The sequence below is a fragment of the Mytilus galloprovincialis genome, chromosome 8 (assembly GCF_965363235.1).
Source record: "Mytilus galloprovincialis chromosome 8, xbMytGall1.hap1.1, whole genome shotgun sequence".
Taxonomy (NCBI): Eukaryota; Metazoa; Mollusca; class Bivalvia; order Mytilida; family Mytilidae; genus Mytilus; species Mytilus galloprovincialis.
This window is the reverse complement of record NC_134845.1, coordinates 74,579,306-74,594,690: the sequence shown is the minus strand read 5'-3', so window position 1 is coordinate 74,594,690 and position 15,385 is coordinate 74,579,306. Positions and strand designations below refer to the sequence as shown.

The window sequence follows — 15,385 nt, the reverse complement described above, 5'->3', positions numbered from 1 at the left end:
GTAAAAACATACGAAATGAAATATGGCTGAATCAAATGATTCAGCTTTTAACCAAAGATCTGTATTGTATGAATTTAACACCTACTGAATATATCGATACATGAAGTGTCAAATTGTTGAATCAGACTTTTTATGTTGTTCTTCTTATTTCGTCAAAATTCGATATAATATCTAACAACCTTTACCTTAACAAGAACAGTGTGATATCAATAGGTACTATAACTATGCTATACTTCTGTAATTGTTATTGTGTGTTATATCATTGAATGTCACTTGTTGTGATCAAAACAAAACTATGTATTATATGATAATAGACAATGCATAGCACAATATAGTTTATTTTACTTTGGTCTGTCCTTGACTTTAGGTTTCCGGAAGTTACCAAATGTAAGGAAGTGATCTTTTATCTAACAACGAGGACGAATAATTGAATGAAATTACCATCACGATAATGATGAAAGATATTAGCTTCTGGTCTGTATACTCCATTTTTACTTAAGTATGGTGTTGTTTACACATTTGATACGTTTACTTTATTTATCTACATTTTACGTAAACGTTTTATTAGTTAAAAGATATTTATTTATAGTGGATTGGGAAACAAGTTTTGTAACTTATATTAATCCCTTTCCACTTTGCAAGAGCGAGTGCTGCCTTGTAGCGGCATTAGCCTGCTCTTTTTCGAAGTCTACAAGGGTGTCTCTAACGTACAAAAGATATAGCTCTCTCTTATCACGGGTCAGCCATTTATCGTCCCCTTCCGATGGGCTATCATCGTATCCTCAAGATCGTACTAACGTTTTACTAACCATACCATTCTTTTGTAAGATTGTTTGTTTGATATTATCAAAATGTTCTACGTACAGTATAAGTATAAAGTAAAATCCAAAAAATACTGAACTGCGAGGAAAATTCAAAACACAAAATCCCTAATCAAATGGCAAAATCAAAAGCTGGTATATGAACTTTGATATATAATTGCGAATTAAATGTATAAGCTTTTTGTTATGTTGTCATTGAGCAGAACAAATTCAAATTTAATCTTGGTGTAGCTCAGTTGTTGCAATACTGAGAATAGGGGAGGAACAAAACAGTCAAATTTTTAAAAAATATATCATGATTTAATAAAAATATACAAAAATGAAATGCACATTATAAAAATATAAATAAATGTAAAGTACAGATGGTGAAAAAATCATACACTTTCATGACATACTATAACGCTATGTCACATATTCATTCGCCTTGTGTAGTCAATAATTTGGAAGGAAACACTGATGCAAAGTATATTCTCCAATATGGAGCATAAGACATATGCAAATAAAATGCTATGTAGATACTTGGTTGATGTGGATGAAACTGACTGAATTTATGTTGTTAAGTTGCTGGTCATATTTAGGCAAAACAGCTATACCACCCATTACTATTTTGACAAAAATGCATTCATTGGTTTTGACATTTTTTATCAGAAGTCTACACGGTCGGATAACACTTTGTTAGTCTGCTTTAACACCTTGTAGTTAGTTTCTAAAATACTCAAATGGATTCAAACGTCAAGCGATGTGGTTTTCTTCTGGGTCATATTAACTGCAGAACTGTCTTCACTTTCGGACTGTTCAAATATTGTATCGGTTGTAGGTTTGTAAGGTTGATATCTGCTTTCAGAGGTAGGAATTCTGATAGATATTGAACCAGATATAAGAGCCGAAGACCTTTTACTAGATGTCTAAAAAAAAACCAAAAAAAAACTTATAATATTCCATGGAAACATTGATAGCATAGGAATTGAAGACTAAAACCCAAATCAAAAGCCTGAATTATGGGTCCAAAAAATGCTACATGTAAAATACAAATTATTTACATAGTATAACTAATAGTGTATACAATTTAGAATATAATGCATAATTGTTTCTAAAAATTTTTTGTAATTATGTTATTTATAATTGATTCAGTCATTTAAAAGAAAATCTTCTGTTGTTACAGAACAACAATAACTTGAATGGTCGACAATCGAACAACACTGCCTTAAGGGGACAAAAACAACAATACATAAAGCGACTGCCGAACAAAATTTACTAAAAAGGGCTGTCAAAAATGAATTCCTTAGGTTATTTAATAGATTTAAATAGATCTTGAATCAAGTTCGGATTTTTACAGAACACAGGAGTTTCTAGGTAGTTATTGTTTTTCAACACTGCGAGCTTCAGATAGTATAGTTAACTTCATTAAATTTGCTAGATTCAGTTTATCGTTTCTGTTTCCTGAGCTCAAATATGATTCGCATTGCACAAATTGCAATGAAAGGACTTCTTCTAATTTTACACATTCAATGAAAAGTGATTCCTTTGCAGTTGTTGTAAAACAAACTTTGGAAATATATTAGTATAATGATTATAAAATGGGACATGATTACATAGTAGTTATTTCGTCTATTTAATAAAAACGTCTCTTAATATTGTAACGCTCTTATTGGGACCATGTTAGCAGTAGGTTGTTGGCTCCTGGCATATATGTTATCATCATACTTTTGTACGTATATACAATTTATGAAAGCCTATGATACCAGTTAATATGATGTACATTTTAGTAATATGACTGTAACACACTTACTGAATGCGATGTAGGTCTTTCATATGCACATGAACATTCGTAGTTTCCGTCCCTACGACTAGCTCGGCAGCAGCAGTACAGAAATATGCAGACAATAACGATGGACGTGCAGCTACAGATGGCAGCTAGAGCCATTGAGTTTGTATGGAATTCTATAGTAATTTCTGGAAACATTCCGAATGAACCTCCATCAGAAGTTCCATTTTGTATTGCGTATGGACGAATTGCTATAAAATAGAAAAAAATACATTAATAAACTATAATTGCGTTAGCGCATTTGGAAATATCTTTACAATGATTAATATCAATTTCTCCTTTGCATTTATTTAGACAATATTTATGAACAAAAGAAGATATGGTGTATATGTTAGGTATTCAGCAACCAATTAATACTAACCACAAATAAATTAAATGAATAATTTTGACAGTAATGTGGTGAAAGCACATTTTACGTGCATTAAAGAGAAAGCTGGTTGCGGTGCAAGAGTTGGTATTTGTTGACTTATTCAATCAATTAAAATGTTAACATACTTTAAATATAAAACAAAGAAAATAGGATTTATCTTAAAGTCCAACATAAGGCGTTTAAAGAGCTGCTTAACAATCACTCTAAATGGTATTGGAAAAATAAGTCCTAGCGTTCAAATAGGCAATGCATGAAATATATCGAGCATCAAAACTAAGTAAGCTTTTAAAGTGCAGCCGAAACCAATTGTTATTGTTCCTTGATTAACTTGGGATACTGTTGTGCGCCTAGCTAAATTAAAAAAGACGCCAAGTGGACAATTACTTAGTCTAAGGAAAATAAACATCTCCATAGTGCTAGAAACATGAATTAAGTACAATTAAAGCAATTAATTCTAGTTGAACCTTGAACTACAATTATTCTAACTAAAGATCGTTTTAATTTTAAATAAAATTACTTACCGTTAGCAATGAGGCTGGTAGTGTTTGGGTGAAGCAAATCTAAAATAAAGATATATTTGACATATTACTTTGATAGATTTCATACATATGTTTATGATATGAGGAAAATTAGTCTGAATTAGTATCTAGGTAAATTCTCTCTTGGAAGTTAAAAACAAATAAAGCATAATATTACAATGCTGATTTGCAATAGATTTTTATCAATATAAATTTTTATTTTTTTTTTATAATAAAGTGAGATATATAAAACATATCTCCATATTCACTTAGGTTCCCATTTATACAGTCTAAATCATAACACAAATCAACTGAGGCCTGGTGCAGCTTAGACAAATACCCTGAAATTGGACTGTGCTACCTTTTCTCCAAATTGGCGGCATTTGTGAGGAAAAAAACACAAAACAAAAAAGAATCAGCTCGAAATAAAGATAATGCGTTGCACCGACTGAAATCATATCATGTTGGTATCGTACTAGGTAGAGACATGCCCCATCACATTGCTATTGTATTGTCCTAAATAAAGATGCAGTGTTAGTAGCTGAATTAGTCGCAATCACCATTGTCTATTATAAAACTGTTATTTCAATAGGAGTTGTAAGAAATCGTACATTGCTTTTGGTTCACAATAGTCAATTTGAAAAAAGTCGATCGCAGTGTATACATTGTTTTTGTACTCTGTAATCAAAATACTTGTAATCAGAGCTTGTATTTGGTTTCAAATCTCAATACAATTATTCAATCGTTTTACTTGTCGACGCTTTAATGAAAATCTCTTAGCTTAAAATAACACAAAAAAAACTTACCACTATTGTCAGTTCCTTGCATCCTCACAGTTAAATGTTTATGTATACGAATCAAATTTTTAATGAGCATTATGCACTATGAAATTTATATAAATATATGGTGTCAAATTAACAAATCCCCGTTTCCATGGTTTTCCTTCACATGTCATGATTGAAAACAAACATCTCCGTCTTCTTCCGTAAACAACAACATTATACAATAACAAAATTAAGGTTACACAACCAAAGGTGATTGATTCTGATTAACACAAACATATTTACTAAAGACGTGGCGATGAATTTCTTACCGGGTTTAGTGAGTCGCGTGTCCATATTGGCATGTTTAATTTCAAGTTATTAATCTATTTAAGTAATCTACTAATTTTAGTTACTTATTTGTTATATCTAATTAACCATTTGTTCTATCAAGTAATCAAACCAATAAACATTCATTTACCAGTAAGAGTAGTATTATCAATTTGTAATGTGAAATAATTTCACCGCATTAACAAATTGATAGTCTCCTTTCCCTAGTTATTACACTGATGCATCAAATTATCGAAATTTGGTAACGGGTCATTATTTTTTTAAATCAAAATTGCAACTGTTACTTCGTTCATCTTATCTTTTCATATATTTGAATGCAATACTGGCATGACAGTAACTGCTAGAAATCCTTTGTAAATTTATGTATCATTGTAATTTTGCTTAGTTTATTTTTTTACCTATTCTGACATCGGACTCTGGGATTCTTTTAAACTGAGTTTTATTGCGCGTATTGTTATATGGTTTGTTATTCTAAATTGGCTAGAGGTGAAGGGTTGACATCTCACAAGACATGTTTTACCCCGCAGCATTTTTGCACGTGTCCCATGTCAGGAGCATCTGGCCTTTGTTAGTCTTGGATTTCAGTATGACGTTCATTTTCACTGACCTAATACACATTTATATTTAGGGACCAGCTGAGGATCAACTCCGGTTGCGGGATTTTCCCGCTAAGTTGAAGTCCTATTGTTGACCTTCGGTTGTTATCTGCTCTTTGGTCGGGTTGTTATCTCTTTTACATATTCCGCGTTTCCGTTCCCAATTTTATAATGCCCATTCCGGACTATATGTATACATTTCTTAAAACTGAGAATGCTTTGCCTGGGGGAAGGTCATCTCAGATGGTTTTGTCTATTTTTGCCAAGGCTTTTTAAACTTGAGACTCTCATCTAATAAATACTTATAAGTTTGGCTTCCCAAACTATAAATCTCGAGCGAAATCGTTGAAGGATATATCAGAAAAACTAACAGTGCAACATCAGGAGGAAAAGGTCACATGCAATGGTTTTGTTTTATCTATCAAGGCTTTTGTAGTTTGATACTGAAAACCTATTACTACTTAAAGTTTGGCTATCTCAACTATTATTTTGGACGCAAACTGTAAAAGCTTATTCCAAAATCACGACGTGTTGTTTGCGAAGGTTAACAACAAGACCGGATCAACGTACGCTAACATAGAAAAAGTAAAATAACATAAATACCAAGCTCCGAGAAAAATTCTGAACGGAAACTCCATAGTTTTTTTTTATAAGCAACATTATTTAAGTTTTGCCTCAGTGAGATTGATAACATTTAACAAAAAAAAATAAGTCTCCTCTAAGCAAAACATATTTCATCTCCCGTCTTAACAACAGTCAGGTGTGAATCGCATTTATTGGAATCTCAATTAGTTTTTCGTAACAAGTTGTGCCTTTTTTAAAAGAGGGACGAAAGATACCAGAGGGGCAGTCAATCTCATAAATCGAAAATAAACTGACAACGCCATGGCTAAAAAAGAAAAAGACAAACAGACAAACAATAGTACACATGACACAACATAGAAAACTACAGAATAAACAACACGAACTAGGGGTGATCTCTGGTGCTCCGGAAGGGTAAGCAGATCTTGCTTCACATGTGGCACCCGTCGTGTTGCTTATGAGATTACAAATCCGGTTAATAGTCTAATTCGGTATGTCACATTTATGAAAGGGGAGGGGATTGTAGTTACGACGTAAGGAACATATCCGATATCATTTGTGGAACGGCTATTCCATAATTATAACAGAGGCATTGCTGAGATGTCATATACAATTTAGAATGTTATACTGGCATGTCAGTAACTGCATATTTAATTTAATTTATTTAAATATGATGTTATTTGCTAATTTATGTATCATTACCATATTTCTTAGTTTCTTTTGTTACTTTATCTAACCTCGAACTCTTGACTTCTTTTAAAGTGAGTTTTATTGTGCGTATTGTTGTGTGTGTGTTTTTTTTATTCTACATTGGCTAGAGGTATAGGAGGAGCGTTGAGATCTCAAAAAACATGTTTAACACCGCATTTTTGCGCCTGTCCCTAAGTCAGAAGTCTATGGCCTTTGTTAGTCTTGAATTCTTTTTTTGATTTTAGTTCATTTATATGTTTTGGAGTGTAGTATGACGTTAGTATGACGTAAATTTTCTCTGAACTAGTACACATTTTTATTTAAGGACCAGCTTAGGACCACTTCCTTTAAGTCTAATTAGCGAACTTCGGAATGTATCTCCCTCATGCAAAGCTCTGATTCCTTTCACGGATTTGGCTATACTTTTTTTACCTTTTGCATTATAGCTCTTTATCTTTTATATAAGCTTTGGATTTCAAATATTATGGCCACGAGCATCACTAAAGAGACATTTATTGTCGAAATGCGCATCTGGTGCAAGAAAATTGGTACCGTTCAGTTTATTGTAACTGCTCTTTGATCTGGTTGTTGTCTCTTTGACATATTCTCCGTTCCATTCTCAATTTTATAATGCCCATTCCGGAATATATGTATACATTTCTTCAAAAAGAGATTGCATTGCCTGGGGAAAAGGTCATCTTAGATGGTTTTGTCTATTTTATCAAGGCTTTTTAAGTTTGAGACTCTCAACTGATAAGTACTTATAAGTTTGGCTTCCCAAACTATAAATCTCGCGCGAAACCGTTGAAAGTTATTCCAAAAAGTGCAACAGCCAGAGGAAAGTGTCACATGAACTGGTTTTGTCTTATCTATCATGGCTTTTGAAGTTTCATACTAAAACCGATTAAAACTTAAAGTTTGGCTTCCTAAACTATAAATCTGGATGCAAACTGTAGAAGGTTATTCCAAAAGCACGTGTTGTGTGCGAAAGTTATCAATAAATATGAATTAACGCACGCCAACATAGAAAAAAATAAAAATAACAAAAATACCGTGCTCCGAGTAAAATTCTTAACGGAAACATCGTACGTTTCTTTTTCCAACATTATTCAAAAAACGAGAGATACCAGAGGGACAGTCAAACTCATAGATCGAAAATAAACTCACAACGCCATGGCTAACAAAGAGTTACAGGCAAATAAAAGTACACAAGACACAACATGGAAAACTAAATTCTAAACACTACGAACCCCACAAAAACTGGGGGTGATCTTAGGTGCTCCGGAAGGGTTAGTCTGTTTTGCCTCAGTTAGATTAATGACTTATTTTAAAAGATCAGTTTCCTCATAGCAAAACATATCTCATCTCCTGTCTTAACAACAGTCAGGTTTAAATCTCATGTATTTTTATTTGTAAATTGCCTTTTATAACAGCAACATCACTGATATATTATTTATCTTAGTTTTTATATTTCGAATTTCTACATTTAATAGAAAGTCATGGAATGATGAACTATAACTTAAATTTAATCACATATTTGATATGACATTTAAAAGAGGTTTGAAGACCTGTTGGTGACCCTCTGCTGTTGTTTTTTTATTTGGTCGGGTTGTTGTCTCTTTGACACATTCCCCATTTCCATTCTCAATTTTATTGAAAGTCAAAGTATTAATTGGCATCCATTTTGTTATTACCTTGGCCATCCAGTGATGACTAATACATTGAGTTTTAACCTTTTATAGAGCCTGCCCTTGCATAATTATCTCTAATTTCAAACTGTAAATAAGCATACATGTCCCCATGTATCGATATACAATACAAGAACGAATTTGAAGTGAGCTGAACCATGAATTGAATTGAATGTTTCTAATATTTAAGATAAGCTGCACTATCTGTTGATTTCAACTGTTCTGGTACTCAATAAAAATGCCACAAGTTCATTTGTCCGTTAATTTCACAATCAACTGTTGAGGTACCGTAAGATTAACGCCTATAAACATTATTAGTTTACTCATTGTGTTTTATTGTCAAACATATATCATTGTAAAAACCAATGCTAGGTCGGATTTTTGATAGCTAAGGACCAACAAAAAGTGACGATTGGAATACGTTAACTAGAAATATATTCCTCATCCTTAGAAATGTATACAGAGAACGACTAAAGAACCGAACTCCACTGCTGACAAGATTCCGGACTTGGGTAAGGCACGTGAACTTTTGATCGCGTAAAAATAGTTATGTTTATATAAATAAAGGCAGTAGTATTATACCGATGTTAAATAGTCATAATTTTAATCAGTGGAATAAGAATGTTTAATATAAACAAGTGCCTAAAATAGTATAGCTCTGTTATTTTTTCCGGATGAATAGATAAGAGAAAAAAAACAAGCAAACCTGAAAGAGACAGTACTGTATCAAAGAACGTTTGTAGCTACTGCAAAAAAAAATCTACAAGAAATTATTCCGTCCTACATTATATCGTTGCTGAAATCATTTCTGAGAAGATTCTTTACTATAGTGTCATATACAGTATTGAAAATCTCGATCATGAGAGATGCGAATACAAACCTGAAAATAGTTACAAAAAAAAAAACAAACAATATTACATAAAGTTCAACCCTAAATTAGGAATCTGTTCAGTGTTTTTATTTTATATCTAACAGCTCTTACTGCCATTACTGCTCTTGTCATTTGCAAAGTTTTTATTGAACACAGATATATTCTTTAATTAATTCAGGACTTTTATAAGACTGGGGTGATTTAAGATGTTATTAAAGTCTTTATTTTTGTTCCAAGGTATGATGGAACGATTGTGTTGTTCGTTGATTACTAACAATAAAAGCAAAACATTGAAAAATAAGAAAACAACCCCTAAAAAACATTTTAATGTTTATAAAGAAAACAACATTTGATAAATTTGTATTCATCTAAAACGCTTCCTGGATTTATCCTCAATAGGAAAGCTCTGTACCATATCTTTGAGATCATAGGGGCATTAAGAAACTCCAAGTATATCTAAGGTCTTGTAAATCACTAAATCCATTCAAGATTGTTTTTCAAAGTCAATAGTCTGTACAAACAAAAAACAACAATAAACAAGGTTTGTAAAAGTTATCATCCCTTATTTGTTTGTTGATTTCGCAATCAACTGTTGAGGTACTTTAAGATTAACGCATATAAAAATTATTAGTTTACTCATTTGGTTTTATTGTCAATACATATATCATTGTAAAAACCAATGCTAGGACGGATTTTTAACAGCTAAGGACCAACAAAAAGTGACGATTTGAATACGTTAACTAGAAATATATCCATCATCCTTAGAAATGTAAACAGAGAACGACTAAAGAACCGAACTCCACTGCTGACAAGTTTCCGGACTTTGGTCAGGCACATGAACTTGTGATCGCGTAAAAATAGTTATGTTTATATAAATAAAGGCAGTAGTATTATACCGATGTTAAATAGTCATAATTTTAATCAGTGGAATAAGAATGTATAATATAAACAAGTGCCTAAAATAGTATAGCTCTGTTATTTTTGCCGGATAAATAGATAAAAGAAAAAAAAAAAACAAGCAAACCAGAAAATGGAAATATTTACACCTGTCCTAAGTCAGGAATCTGATGTACATTAGTTGTCGTTTGTTTATGTAATTTATACGTGTTTCTCGTTTCTCGTTTTTTTAAATTTTATATATATTAGACCGTTGGTTTTCCCGTTTGAATGGTTTTACACCAGTAATTTTGGGGCCCTTTATAGCTTGTTGTTCGATGTGAGCCAAGGCTCCGTATTGAAGGCCGTACATTGATCTATAATGGTTTACTTTTTAAAAATTGTTATTTGGATGGAGAGTTGTCTCATTGGCACTTACACCACATCTTCCTATATCTAAGTACTGTATCAAAGAACGTTTTAGCTACTGCAAAGAAAAAAAAAGCCTACAAGAAATTATTCCGTCCTACATTATATCATTGCTGAAATCATTTCTGAGAAGATTCTTTACTATAGTGTCATATACAGTATAGAAAATCTCGATCATGAGAGATGCAAATACAAACCTGAAAATAGTTACAAAAAAAAAAAAACAATATTACATAAAGTTCAACCCTAAATTAGGAATCTGTTCAGTGTTTTTATTTTATATCTAACAGCTCTTACTGCTATTACTGCTCTTGTCATTTGCAAAGTTTTTATGGAACGCAGATAGATACTTATATTAATTCAGGACTTTTATAAGACTGGGGAGATTTAAGATGTTATTAAAGTCTTTATTTTTGTTCCAAGGTATGATGGAACGATTGTGTTGTTCGTTAATTACTAACAATAAAAGCAAAACATTGAAAAATAAGAAAACAACCCCTAAAAAACATTTTAATGTTTATAAAGAAAACAACATTTGATAAATTTGTATTCATCTGAAACGCTTCCTGGATTTATCCTCAATAGGAAAGCTCTGTACCATATCTTTGAAATCATAGGTGCATTAAGAAACTCCAAGTATATCTAAGGTCTTGTAAATCACTAAATCCATTCAAGATTGTTTTTCAAAGCCAATAGTCTGTAGAAACAAAAAAAACAACAATAAACAAAGAAAAGGGTTTGTAAAAGTGATCATCCCTTATTTGTTTGTTGATTACTCTTTATTACTTTCTTAATATGTTGAATGTTAATGTCGGTCATCTTGTTTTATTACTTTTAGATTATTTTGCTTTCTCTCCTTTAAATGCATTAAGTATAAAAAAGAAGATGTGATATGATTGCCAATGAGAAAACTATCCACAAAAGACCAAAATGACACAGACATTAACAACTATAGGTCACCGTACAGCCTTCAACAATGATCAACGTCCATACGGAATAGTCAGCTGTAAAAGGCCAAAATAAGACAATGTAAAACAATTCAAACGAGAAAACTAACGGCCTTATTTATGTAAATAAATGAACGAAAAGCAAATATTTAACACATAAACACACGACAACCACTGAATTACAGGCTCTTGACTTGGGACAGGCACATACATAAATAATGTGGCGGGGTTAAACATGTTAGCGGGATCTCAACCCTCCCCTAACCTGGGACAGTGGTATAACAGAACAACATAAGAACGAACTATAAAAATCAGTTGAAAAAGTCTTAACTCATCAGATGGACAAAAAACAAATAAGTTTTTCAACTTGAATAATTTGACCTCCTACTGTCAATTATAGGGGAATGAAAATGGTTCTAATCATCTACATGATTTACAGTACGGTCAGCTAGAACATATCTGTTTTTGTAGGAGAAAAATGATCGATGAATTTGGGGCAAGTATAATATGGCATAGTAGTAGTGACTTTTTCATAAATTTGACATCTATAGATCGATGCATATGCACTCTCAGTCTTTGACTTACAAGAAAGCTTACATCAATTTTCAATATAATGTTTGCTTAATGTTCAAGAAGTACAATAGAAATAAGAACAAGAAGACAAAATATAAGTTAAAAATTCAGACAAATTGATTGTAACTAAATAAATAAAAAAATATGACACATAAATAAACAATAGATATAGGAAGCTGTGGTGTGAATGCCAATGAGACAACTCTCCATCCAAATAACAATTTATAAAAGTAAACCATTATAGGTCAATGTACGGTCTTCAACACGGAGCCTTATATAACAGTCACAAATATTTTCAATTATTAATGCATGACAGTATTATCCCAAAGTAGCACTAAATAAATAAATTGTATATTGAAAAAGGAATAAATAGTAAATAGATAAAGACATTGTGCCTGCTTTGATCTAGTGCAAAAAACATCCAGTAGTTATTTTGGAAATTCCAAAGGAAAATAGAACCAACATAGGATTGTCAGGAATTCCTCTTTAGTAAGTGTAAGGGAAGTATATGTTGGGTACATAGCTACTTTTGCATAGGTACTATTTCTGTACCGAAAATCAGGCCTTGAATGCATAAAACTTTGCTCAGTGCCCGGAGCACAAAAATCATGCTCGAAACATTAAATCTAGCAATTTGATTGGTTGATTTTCGAGTCTGAGTACAAAAATCATGCTCGAAAGTTTTATGACCGTGAGGCTAGTAGTACTGGAAATCTACTTTTAATATTCAGTACTATTTTGTTACTTTAAAATTATTGTAATATTTAGGTACCTGTATTTATAGTACTTGATTTTTGGTTGCACGGTTATATTTTCAACATTTTGAAAGTTGCTCAAACATGGAATACTGTGATCATTGTTGATATTATTATTGTACCGATATTTGAAGTACAAATCAAGTACTGGAAAATACAAGTAGCTAAATATTACAATAATTCTAAAGTAAAGAAATAGTACTAAATATTAAAAGTAAATTTTCAGTACTACAGATTTTAGTACAGAAATAGTACCTATGCAAAAGTAGCTGTGTAGACAACATTATACATTTTAACTTTTTTTTGATTCGAGCGTCACTGATGAGTCTTTGTAGACAAAACGCGCGTCTGGCGTATATACAAAATTTAGTCCTGGTATCTATATACAATATAAGATTTAAGGTTATACAACGAATGGTGAATGATTCTGATTAACACAAACAATTTGTCTTCAGAAATGACGACACTATTCCTACAGGGGTTCGTTTGCAACATACCAGTTTGAAGAATTTTTCATACAATGTGATATAACAAATCATTTGTCTTTTTCAACTAAAGAATCTTCAAATTTGCTTTACTTATTTGATACATCAAATAATTAAATGGTGTTTTTTTTCAAGTTATAAAGGAGTAGATTCGGTAAGTGGTATATTTGACCGCGATTATTAAGTTTAATATTTCAGAACATTGTATTTTTTTAAAGTTGATAAAAAGACATGCAAAGAAGTATTTTGGTTAAAGTTATATTCTGAAGCGTTAATATTTACACCCCCACGCTGTAAAATGATTTCAAGAAACTGTTTTAACCTGTTTTTAACCCAAACAGGTTAAAACAGAGTTTTTTTTGCAAAATTTGACAAAGTCTTACTGTTTGCAACCAAATTAATGCCTAAGACAAATAGAGCGCAGGCGTCGACAAACTAAATATTAGTGTCAGATATGTTAAATGCCATAACAAAGATAATGCTAACTGTTTTTTATCCAATAAATCAATGGACATGTTTCCATTTTCATTGAACTTTCGTCGAAAATCAAAATGAGTGCCACTTGTGACATCATGAACAGAGCGCAAGTATGTAAAGAAGTTTCGATATTTTCATTATATTAGCTATGAATAATTTTTGTATTGGTTTATTAAATCTAATTTTAAATTTTAGCCAGAAGTAAAGATTCCTATTGCTATAACCAAAAAAATTAATTATCGGTAATAAATTGTAATATCAGTAATCTGGTATGACATATACTAGTACTCAAACCGTTATAAGAAATTGATAACCTTTCACAATTACCCAAACTGTCATATCCAAACAATTATCACGTGTCACGGCTCAAATACACAAAGATATGAATGTTAACAATAACGGGTCCTTGTATGACCATCCACAATAAGAAAATAATATTCGTATAGTTATCTATAAAAGGCCATAAAATTACAAAATATATTTTTTGGAACACCGAATTTGGAGAATTTAAACATGTTTGTGAGCGATCGACCCATTCTTAGAAAAGAAGAATAGCAACACTTTTAAAAATAAAAAAGTCATATTTGATAAAACAATGATAATGATATTGATTCCTAGCAAACAGCAGATACTATGTTTTGTAATCAGAGTTGTGTTGACTGACTATAACAAGACGTCCTTCACTGGTTCGTTTTGAATACCGTAACACACAACTGATAAGTCTTTAATATATACATTTTGTATAAATAAAGAAATACAAATGAATTGAAAAAAGTAAAATCACCAAATAAACTGAGCATGGAAGAAAATTCAAGAAGGAAAGTCCGTAATCAAATGGCAAAAGCTCAAACACATCAAACAAATGGATAACAACTATCATATTCCTGACTTGGTACAGGTATGTTCTTATGTAGAAAATGGTGGATTAAACCTATCATTTGTATGAAAGTTATTATAGTGACAATGATGTGTGAACAAAACAAATGACATAACAGGTAAAAACATGTCATTAATAGTGGTACAGCATTGTGTTATAATTCAAATCACTATCAAAAGAAATATGTCAACAAAGAGAAAAACAAAAAGGCATAATGACAAAGCATATATAGAAACAAACATAGCATAATAGCACAATGACGGGATGTATAAGTACTGAGCCACGTCAAACGTAATAAACTAAAAATAACGAACTTCTATGAAAATCTAAAATTAAAAGTTCGTTATCCAATTGCAAAATTAAACGCTAAAACACATTAAACAACCGAATAATAACTGTTATATTCCTGACTTGGTATAGGCATTTTCTGATGTAGAAAATGGTGGAATAAATCTGGTTTTATAGCTATCTAAAACTCTCACTTGTATTAAAGTCGCATCAAATTGCATTATATTGACAACGATGTGTGATTAAAACAAACAGACACAATAAGTAGGTACCACCTGAAGCACGCCTCGCTGTGTTGAAGACCCATTGGGGGCTTTCGGCAGTGTTCTGCTCTTTGGTCGGGTTGTTTTCTCTCTGACACATTCTCTATTTCCATTCTCAATTTCAAAAATGTAAAAAATAGAAGTACAGCCGTCAACATTGTGTTATAATCATAATCACTTTGTAAACAAACAGATATGTAAAAGAAGCACAAAAAGGCATATAGACAAAGCACATTAGCAAATATTTTAAAAGACAAGAATACAAAAATGAACGTGTTTTATTGTTTAAGAGAGAAGACACTGAGGGCATTAAAACAATGACTTCAATGACAACATATAACA

At 31.7% G+C, this 15,385-nt stretch overlaps 1 protein-coding gene across 1 annotated transcript; it reads right to left on the bottom strand.

Annotated features, from left to right (window-relative positions):
• Positions 1 to 1,159: 1,159 nt before the first annotated feature.
• Positions 1,160 to 4,518, bottom strand: LOC143043516 (uncharacterized). Its single transcript, XM_076215799.1, has 4 exons — positions 4,341 to 4,518; positions 3,538 to 3,576; positions 2,611 to 2,837; positions 1,160 to 1,726 (listed from the first exon to the last, which is right to left on the bottom strand). The coding sequence occupies exons 1-4, from the start codon at positions 4,408 to 4,410 to the stop codon at positions 1,547 to 1,549; spliced, it is 516 nt and encodes a 171-aa protein (XP_076071914.1). The 5' UTR covers positions 4,411 to 4,518; the 3' UTR covers positions 1,160 to 1,546.
• Between the last annotated feature and the right edge of the window lie 10,867 nt (positions 4,519 to 15,385).